This window comes from Nicotiana tabacum, chromosome 18 (assembly GCF_000715075.1).
Source record: "Nicotiana tabacum cultivar K326 chromosome 18, ASM71507v2, whole genome shotgun sequence".
Taxonomy (NCBI): domain Eukaryota; kingdom Viridiplantae; phylum Streptophyta; class Magnoliopsida; order Solanales; family Solanaceae; genus Nicotiana; species Nicotiana tabacum.
In genome coordinates this window covers 84,955,390-84,965,375 of record NC_134097.1, presented here as the reverse complement: position 1 = coordinate 84,965,375, position 9,986 = coordinate 84,955,390, and the positions used below count along the sequence as shown (strand labels likewise).

The following is a 9,986-nucleotide window of genomic DNA, read 5'->3' as shown; positions in this document are numbered from 1 at the left end:
AAACGATGCATATTTTTGTAATTTTCATTCTTGTAAAACAAGCTTAATTATTCCTAATTGTAGAATTAAATCCTAAATGCAAATGCGATATATTTTTGTATTTTTTATTAATTTAACAAATAAACATGCACAGACAAATACAAATAATTATCCAAAATGTCACAAAAATTCTCAAAATTGCACACCAAGAAAAATCGTTTTATTTTGAATTTTTGGGAGTAATTTTTTCATAGGGCAAAAATCACGTGCTTACAACATTGAGTACCAATGCAATAGTATTAAAAATAAAAAAGAGGAGTAAAAGATCCCTATATCAATGGTGGAAAATGACAAAAATAAGTTAGCCACAATAACAAAGAAATCGATAACAGAGATTGAATGACAAAAAAGTGAGAATGCAAGATATTCTAGGAAGAAGGAATTTTGAAAGCTACAAGTTTAAAGTAGAAAATCAAAAGGCAGAAGAGGTAATAACATATGTATGGTTTCTTTTCCTCCGCTGCTTCTGGACTCTGCTCCCTTCATAGCTATTGTCGTCTTCCTGCAACTCACGTCTTCGGATCATCACACTCAATTTATTCATTGTGTCATAATATAGAAAAATCACTATTAATGTCCTTCATTTACTATCAGCTAATGAAAAGGTATTGGAAATGAAAGGTCTTAGAAACTGAAAATGGGGCAGCAGATAGTTAAGGGGCTTTTCGTAACTGAAATTAATATAATGAGATATAATAAATACAATAGAAAATGATCAATTTTTAATTATTGAACAAATTAAATTAAATGAATGAAGGGGGAAAAGGGCAAAAAAAAGGAGAAAAAAATAAATAGGAACCTTGGCAAAAGAAAGGTGCCAAATCACTTGTTCATTCCCTCTTTTATATATATATATAATGATATCAAAGTTGTTAAACTTACAAGGAACTTTTTGAAAGAAATTGTATCTGTTTTGTCTTCCTCCATAGCATTAGTTGGAGCTAAATTAAATTTGAATTCACACCAAAATTTTTTATATAAATATCATTGATAAGATTATAATAAAAAAGAAATACCACGTATATGACTTTCACTTTAAAAAAAATAGTTGATAGAGGGTCAGGGTGCTAACTGCTAAGTGAAAAAAGAATAGGAGAAAATTACTTTGAGGGAAATTGCTCACCGAATAGTTCACACAGTTTGCCCGTTAGTGATTTCAGCATTCTTTAGCTTAATATTTCTTTCATAAAGCTCTTTGCTCGTCTTTAATTTTATTCTTTAATAAATAACTTTAGTTAGTTCTCACTTTTATCCATCTCCAAGAAGAAGAAAAAAGAAATATAAAAATACCTCATCAATTTTTTAGTGGTGAGTGTGATGCACCCTTCAATTTACTCCGGCTAATCCAAATATCAATTTAATCAAGAATTTTAATTAATAATAAAGATAATTAAATGAATAACTGCATGGGGGATGTGTGTGTGTGTGTGTGTGGGGAGGGGGGTTAAAACAATCAAAGAAAGAGGGCGACGAGATAAACACATGGTCATTTGTAAAATAAAAATAAATATCTCTTCCATCTCCTCCGATAATGGCTACACTATGTCTCAATCGTAATTTTCACCATTAAACCCCGATTAAATATTGGTTTTTTCCCATTAACCTTCATTGTCGCATGAAATTTTAATTTAATACGAGATTTGGGATAAAGAAAATTAGGGTTTGGTAAAAAATTTAGTTAGAGTTTGGTAACAATTATGAGCTTTTGATGGACTAAATATTGTTGAAAGAAAAAGACCTAAATGAAGAAGACTATTTTAGAAGAAACGAGAGAAGAAATTCTTTTAAGATGAAACCCATAGGAAGAAAGGAGGAAGAATGATTTAAAAAAAAGAAGAAGAAGGCTAGAATACAAAGAAAGTAGATGGAAAATAAATTTTTTTAAGGAAAGTAACAATAATTAACCATTAGACACGGTCAATTGGGACCATTTTTATGTATAATTTCATACATATTTTATTAAAAAATTGATGAGATTTTTTTTAATATATAGGAAAATATAGTTAGGGAGAGATTTGGGAACAAAATAATTTAAGTATGTAACTGACAAAAACGTGATAGTTTAGGTGAGTTTTAGGATATTTAAAAATAAATTAATAGCATGTTGTTAGTGTCAACTATCTCTCGTAAATATACAAGCAAAGTCAAATAAAAATATAAGTTTAAATAAAGAGAGTAGCAAATTTCTTTTGTAGTTAATCTATTTTCCTTAATTACAAAGAGGAAAAAAGAGAAGCGATAAAATGATTCCATCCATAAATACTAAATAGGGTGCAAATCATGTTCTCCCTCCAAGTCTGTTCTAACTTCTGAAAATCAAATCTTCCCCCAAATCTTTTTTAAATTTCACTTGAACTCCAAATGTCCTAAGTATTTTTTTCAGCCGAATCTCAAATGTCATTGGTGGTAACTTCTGTATGGTATTTGTATTTACTTCTCGATCAAGTTGTCTGAACAATTACAATTTTTTTCTTAAAAAAATAAAAATTACTATATCAAAACTTCACAAAAAAATGAAAAATAGAAACAAAGCAAAAACAGAAGAAAACTGTCATTAAGACAACAAAGACCTAGTGGAGTATAACAAAATAGAAATAATAAAGAGGAAATTTGCAAAATAGCGCCGCCGAAGTTGTAACCACGTCCACTACCCTCTCTGCGGCCGAGCTTTCTCTTCTTTTCTGGAGGCTCCACAATTAAGCGGGCTTTTGACACCATTAAAGAGAATTTCAAGAAAATACCCACAAAATAGGATTGGTTGTTTCAAACAACAGCTGCGAACTTGAAATACCTGATTTGAATTAGGTAAGCCATTTGGCTTTTTGATATGGGTTTCAAATCAAACAGTTGATCATTGAAATGATATCTATAAGAATGTACAACTTATTTGCTCTATTGCATTTTATGTATTTCAGCTATTGAAATTTGGGATTCTCTTAATAGTGTTAGGACCAATCCTGAAGCTTTGGGGAACAACGCTGTTGTCATTCTTGCTTGGTTTTGGGAGAAATGTTTTTTTTTGGGGTCCTAATATATGTCTCATTTCTATATCATATTTCAAAAATTTCAAGATTTCATATTTGTTAAATTATTGAATTTTCTTCAGTTTGTTTCTTAAACTTTGATACGATATTTCACTCTCGCACAAATTGCTGTAGTATTTTCTTTGATTATTACTAATTACTAATACAGTATGGATTTTACTTTTTTATGAAGGTTGTATCTCAAAAATATGTAATAAGTAACCTACTACAGCAAGTTAAACTCGTATAATGTATAAGTCAAATTATCATCTTGCTCTTCGTGTTCTGTCAAATACTGTTATATAAAGTTTAATAGGATGCCCGGAGTATTGTTTCTATAAATGGGAGGTGTAGGCTATTGTTTTTCTTATGGTTGTTTTTTGAAGTAGGCTCATTTCCTTGTTGGCTTGTGCAGGATTGTGTGATCCTTTGTAATATCTTTTTAGCAGGGGGAGCTAATTAGCTAAGTTAATTGGCTCTCTCTGCTTTTTTTGCAAAACCTGAATCACTTCATTTGTCGAAAGAACCTTATTGTCATCTACATCCTCATTTTTTGACGTTCCTTAGCTGATTTGCTATGGCATCCTTGTCACATTTTTGTGGGGTTAAAACTCCCTGCCCTTCTCTATTCAAAAGAAGCGTGCACTTCCGGCAGCTTGATTTTGTGGCTTCTGTCCCTTTTGCTTCTGTACCAAGTAAGTATGCGAAGGCTTCTTGTTATGAGAGAGTGCAGAGTGTGATATGTAAAGCACAAGCAGCTGATGTAGTCGAGCTTAAAGAAACCAAGAATGAAGCTTTTGGTGAATTTACATGCGTGATGAAGTTTGGTGGTTCATCAGTAGCCTCAGCGGAGAGAATGAGAGAAGTAGCTGATCTTATTCTTAGCTTTCCTGAAGAGAGACCTGTTATTGCTGGCTGCAATGGGAAAGACAACAAACAACCTTTTGCTGGCTGGGGAAAAGGCTGTCACTTGTGGTGTTTCCAATGTTTGTGATCTGCAAGAATTGGATTTTATAAAGGATCTCCATTTTAGGTAAAGATGAGCTCTTTCATTACGAATGTTAGTTTCCAGGATCATTCTTCATCATTTTGATCTTTTCTAATCATTTTTTATGTGCGGACACAGGACAATCGACGAACTTGGAGTAGAAAAGTCTACCATTTCAAGTGAGTGATTACTTGGAGCTGTGTTATCATGTTTGTTCTCTTTGGAAAATTAGAGTAGGGAAAACTTGATTTTCCGACTTCTAGCAAATTATTTTTTGGTCCCTATACATGTCAGGGTGCAAAATTCTTCCGAGCTTTATTATTGAACCCTCCATCACCTGCATTATCAAAAAACTCTAAAGTTACCCATCTCAAAAATTGCTGCAATTCTAGATTTAGTAAAAGTGTATCTAATGTACGATTGCCGTGTATCACAGAAATTTGTTAAAGCTTATATAGTGATATTCTTTTGGACAAAATTAAATTGAACTCTTATATCCCCCTTCCCCCTCCCTCAGAATTGTTTTACAAGCTTTCATGTCTTGATCCATTGTTTTGCTCTTATGAAAACTTTAATGAGAAATTATACTACAACTAATAAATGAATGCTTTCAGCAGCAGATTTTATGACCTTTTAGTGCTCTGTGAGTATTTTGTTGTTTTCATCCATGGGTTCTTCTATCTGTTGCTGTTATGATACCAGATTATCTCAGAAGTAAAAGCTGAGTCTTTCTGATTATGCTCTATCATTTTTCGGGAAAATTTGCAGAGCATCTACTTGAATTGGAACAACTTTTGAACGGAATTGCTATGATGAAGGAGTTGACTCCACGAACAAGGGATTACTTGGTATCCTTTGGAGAGTGCATGTCCACAAGAATATTTACAGCCTATCTGAATAAACTCGGTGTCAAAGCCCGCCAGGTATGTACATATCTTTTCTTCTGCTATTATTTGGATAAGACATTATTTTTTCAGCAATTGCTGATGAATATTACGATGTTGTTAGAAAAAGTATTTCAGTGGCAGATAATTCCCTTAGTGCCTCGTATTCTTAGATGCAGAGGACATACTAAGAGTTATTCATTTGTTGAAATTAGGTATTAATGGTATACTAATAAGGCAAGGAAATGATTTAACATTGGATATCATCGAGCTACTTGTGGTGTGACTTAGAAACAACGAGATAAGTGGTCAAGGTTATGAAAATATTTTCATGCTGATCTGCCTTTATAGGAATGCGGACTGCATTATTTCTTGTAGTTGTTTAGATCTTTTTTTTTTGGTAGAAGTAGTTGTATAGATCTTGTGTTTTCTTGTCGGTTGGCACTTATTGTGTGGAAATACTGATTATTTACTTTTGGGTTTCCTCTGCAGTATGATGCATTTGAGATGGGTATTATAACAACTGATGAATTTACTAATGCGGATATATTGGAGGCAACTTATCCTGCTGTTGCAAAGAGATTAAGTAGTGATTGGATGAATAATCCTGCAATCCCTATTGTCACTGGGTTTCTGGGAAAGCTTCTTTTTTTAATTTCTTCATGCATTTCTTTTTGGTTTGCCTTTCCTTAGAGTTGACACTGATATGTGTATCCAATTGAAGGGTTGGAGGACTTGTGCTGTGACTACACTAGGTAGGGGCGGTAGTGACTTGACTGCTACAACCATTGGTAAAGCATTGGGATTACGAGAAATTCAGGTTACCAGATGAATCTGGCTTACTATTTTTATCACATCTTTAATTTGCACCCTTGCTTGTATAAGCATAAGAAGTTGCAATCAAGAAGCCAGTTTGATTGATGATCCTTTGTTATATGACTGACAGGTTTGGAAGGATGTTGATGGTGTTTTGACGTGTGATCCCAACATATATCCACGTGCACAGCCTGTGCCTTATCTAACTTTTGACGAGGCAGCTGAACTTGCATACTTTGGCGCACAGGTCTTGTTAGCTGTTTCAGAAATTATTTTCATCCTGGAAATCCAATTGTTGTAGCTTGTCTTAGTGATTTATTTTCCTAATTAATAGAGTAGTACTATTACTCTTCCAGACAAGCTAGTTAGTCAAGAAGTTTTGCAGAGATCCTCTCTCTGAGGTGAAAAAGTTTAACTATTCAATGACAGGGATGTATTCGTTGCTGTTGAGTAGAATCTCTTGAGTGCTAGGAGCAACCTTATACCACTTTGTCCCTCTCACTCGTCAACTGAGATTCTTAGTCTGAAAAATCAAAAAGAGGGTCCATCATACTGGAAGCCATAATGTCCAATAGATCTTCTTTCGTGACCAGTTGTTTGATCATTCGATGTAGCATTTGGTTAAGGAGTTTGATATGGATTGCTGTATCTAAGTTGCAAATGTTTTATTATTAACAATTGTTAAAAGGTTCAGGAAAGTTATATTTTAATGGAAAAGATTACAATTCAAAGTTGAAAAAATCATAGAATATTTATCATGGCAAGAATTAAGATTGAAGGTCTATCCATTTCTGACAACCTAAAACGGAAAATAGATGACATAAGAATTTGCAGTCTAACTATTATATTTAGAATAGCTTTAATTCTCCTCGGAATGCTTCTACAGGTCCTTCATCCACAGTCCATGAGGCCGGCAAGAGAGGGTGATATTCCTGTTAGGGTTAAAAATTCATATAATCCTAAAGCTCCTGGTACCCTTATCTGTAGAGCAAGAGATATGAGTAAGGTTAGAGCAGCTTTTTCCACTAATTCTATCTGCAGAAATAACGAAAACATAACTGTGTTTCATCCCGTACTTGCTTGCAGGCAGTACTTACAAGTATTGTTCTGAAACGAAATGTAACCATGTTGGATATTGTGAGTACCCGCATGCTCGGTCAATTTGGTTTCCTTGCAAAGGTACCTTCCACGTCACTTTTTAGTACTTTGCCCTCGAGTCCGGAATCTGATGTGGTTTGTAGCTTCTTCAGGTTTTCTCCATCTTTGAAGATTTAGGTATATCGGTTGACGTTGTTGCGACAAGTGAAGTTAGTATTTCCTTGACATTGGACCCATCAAAACTTTGGAGCAGAGAACTGATTCAGCAGGCAAGCGTACGACTTTCTTCTTAATTTCTTGGCCGCATCAATAAATTGCAAAACGTACTATCGTTTTTCAAGTGATCACTAGTAGTTTGCTAAATTTTGTCTCAACTCTCCTTTTATGTGGATATCTTTCCTGCATGTGCATAAATTCATTCGTGCATTTTATGGTTCTTTCAGTGGTGTGTTATAACATTCTAAATTACTGAACTGAGCAGGAGCTTGATCATGTCGTGGAAGAACTTGAGAAAATTGCGGTTGTGAATCTACTTCAACACAGATCAATCATCTCTCTGATTGGGAACGTCCAGAGGTCCTCGCTGATTCTCGAAAAGGTGCTCTAATAGCTCTTAATTGCTGACCATTATAATCCTCGTAGACATTCATTTAGTGACCAGCAGAGCTTTCATTTGCTTATTATTCCAGAACCTTTTTCTGTAGTATAGAGTTACTATTGCTTGGGTACTTTAGCCCATTTTGCTGCATTATCTAATATGCTTTCTCAACCTAGTTATACAGTAGTTCATCATTATGACTCTTGAGTAGTTTCTCTTTGCATATGATTTAATAACCGGAGTCCTAGCCACCTTAGGCCACATGCTTAGTGTCTCATTCTATCACTTGTATGTTGTTTAAGTCATCAGTATCGGGTTTGCTGTTACATCGCACCTATATGGGAGTTTACATCATTATATATCTTCTTTAAGTGTAATTCATGTTGTGCATTAAATGACAGGCTTTCCATGTTCTGCGTACCAATGGGATCAATGTTCAAATGATCTCTCAAGGTGCATCGAAGGTAATCTACCAAAGCTATACATAAATCATCTCTAAGCATTACGGGAGAAAGTGCTTCACATTATTAACACGCTAACTTTTGTGTGTGATGGGCCAGGTCAATATCTCATTGATAGTAAATGATAGTGAAGCAGAGCAATGTGTAAGGGCTCTCCACAAAACATTCTTTGAGAGTGATCTTTCTGAACTAGTCTGGGAAAATGGATCAGGAAATGGACATGTTACTCCCTTATCCACCTTGTCCACTTGAGTTTCGCCTTAATATGTTTCTTCTTCCAAATAATTGTCTGAGGAAATTAACGATTATAGTAGTGTTGTTTTTGGGTGGGTGGAGTTTTGTCCTAGTAATTTTTATCTTTTGTAGCAACTAGTCGCATTCTACTTAAGTTATCTTTATTGGAGAAAATTCGATTACCATGCCCAAGAAGATTGTGGACAAGTTCTACAAAATGTGCAACTCATCTTGTTAAGCCTACTCAGATGTTCTATATAAGTGTCGAATTATGTTATTCACTAATTTCCTTATTTCCCATTCTTCCCCATGACCCCTACATCTGGTTGGAATGGGAATGTACTAGGACGGGGTTGTTTTGTTTCTGGGCTAATTATGTGAAGATTATTATAGGGAAAATGAAACTGTATAGCTGCTCTAAAAAAAAGTTATATACAAAAAATATACAAATTTTATGCACTTTTGCTGCTATTGATTATAAATAGTTTTGACGGCGGGCTAATAGTAATTTGCCCAAGATCATTATCTAATATACACATAGAGTTGTTTCATTTTTCTTGCATGCGACTAACCAAACTCTGCACTAGTTATGAGGGGATTCTGCATTAGTTGTGCGAGTACAATTCCATCTAACCTCTCCAATCAAATATACTACTCCTTATTTTATGCGGAATCAAGTATCATATTATTATGCGAAATTTTCCATTTGAGATTATCTTTTTAATCGTCAACGGAACGGTATCTTTCAGTACATATCTCACAAATAAAGAGACTTATCCCCCATATTATCAATATAAAAGATAACTTCAATAATTTTAAAAGGTTTAAGTAATTTAAAATTATAATAATTTTAACTGTTTTTGCGGTTCAATTTTTGTTCTGTAGATTATACAAGTGCTGGATCTTCTCTCCATCTTCAACCAACGTCTTAGATGAATGAAACAAATCAAATACACCAAAAAATAAAACAAACGAAGAAATAAAGAAAGAAAAGAAAATCAAACCAGTTATAGAAGAAGTCCAAAAAAAAAAATCTTTCTTTATCTCATATAACATCAACATACTACAATATCATATTCCAATTTATATGATTCAGAAACTTATACCACCTATTTCCTAAACAATTTGGAGATAAAATATAATTAGCTATTATAAGTGTTAAAATAAAATTCTTAATATGGCAGTAAAAACTAAAATGTCTTTTCCACATAGCATATCAAGTAGACTAGTTGCGCACCCACCAAATTTATATAAGTTGTTGTCCTTGTGACATATTAACTACTTGAATTAACAAATAACTAAGTACATTATCTTGTCAATTACTCCCTCCCTTCACTTTTACTTGGCATGTATATTAAAAATAGATTTTCATTTTTACTTCTCACTTTACGCATATCAAGAGAAGACAATAAATTTTTTTTATACCCACAGTATTTATTACTCATTTCAAATCATTTTCTCAAATCTAATAAAATATGCATCAATTAATATGGGTATCATAGTAAATTATACACTTCATTTATTATTTCTTAAGAGTCATGAAAAGTAAAAAACGTGCCAAGTAAAAGTGAACGGAGGGAGTAGTATATATATAGTGTGTCAATATGCTTTTTCCTTTTGCCCTCTCCGTCCCAATTAATAATGGAGCCAAACATTAATTTTCACGTGGATTTCTGGTCCAAATCGTCCCACCATAATTAGTCACTATCTTTTGCAAATATATACTAGTACTATGTATCATGGTACTTAAAAGATAAAATGCTGTAAAATTCTGACGGAGGAACAATAATTAAGGGATTAAGAGTTAGAAAAATGTAGCTAAGTGTGAATCTCAAGAAGGTTTCT

The 9,986-nt window shown here is 33.5% G+C and overlaps 1 protein-coding gene across 1 annotated transcript; it reads left to right on the top strand.

Annotated features, from left to right (window-relative positions):
- Positions 1-2,567: 2,567 nt before the first annotated feature.
- LOC107820047 (aspartokinase 2, chloroplastic) lies at positions 2,568-8,423 on the top strand. Its single transcript, XM_016646253.2, is given in 14 exon segments — positions 2,568-2,844; positions 3,478-3,971; positions 3,973-4,095; positions 4,189-4,229; positions 4,819-4,973; positions 5,427-5,576; positions 5,659-5,754; positions 5,881-5,997; positions 6,637-6,756; positions 6,837-6,929; positions 7,001-7,117; positions 7,330-7,446; positions 7,848-7,910; positions 8,007-8,423. Coding segments are annotated over 13 exon segments (1,677 nt in total). The 5' UTR covers positions 2,568-2,844; positions 3,478-3,639; the 3' UTR covers positions 8,160-8,423.
- The last annotated feature ends 1,563 nt before the right edge of the window (positions 8,424-9,986 follow it).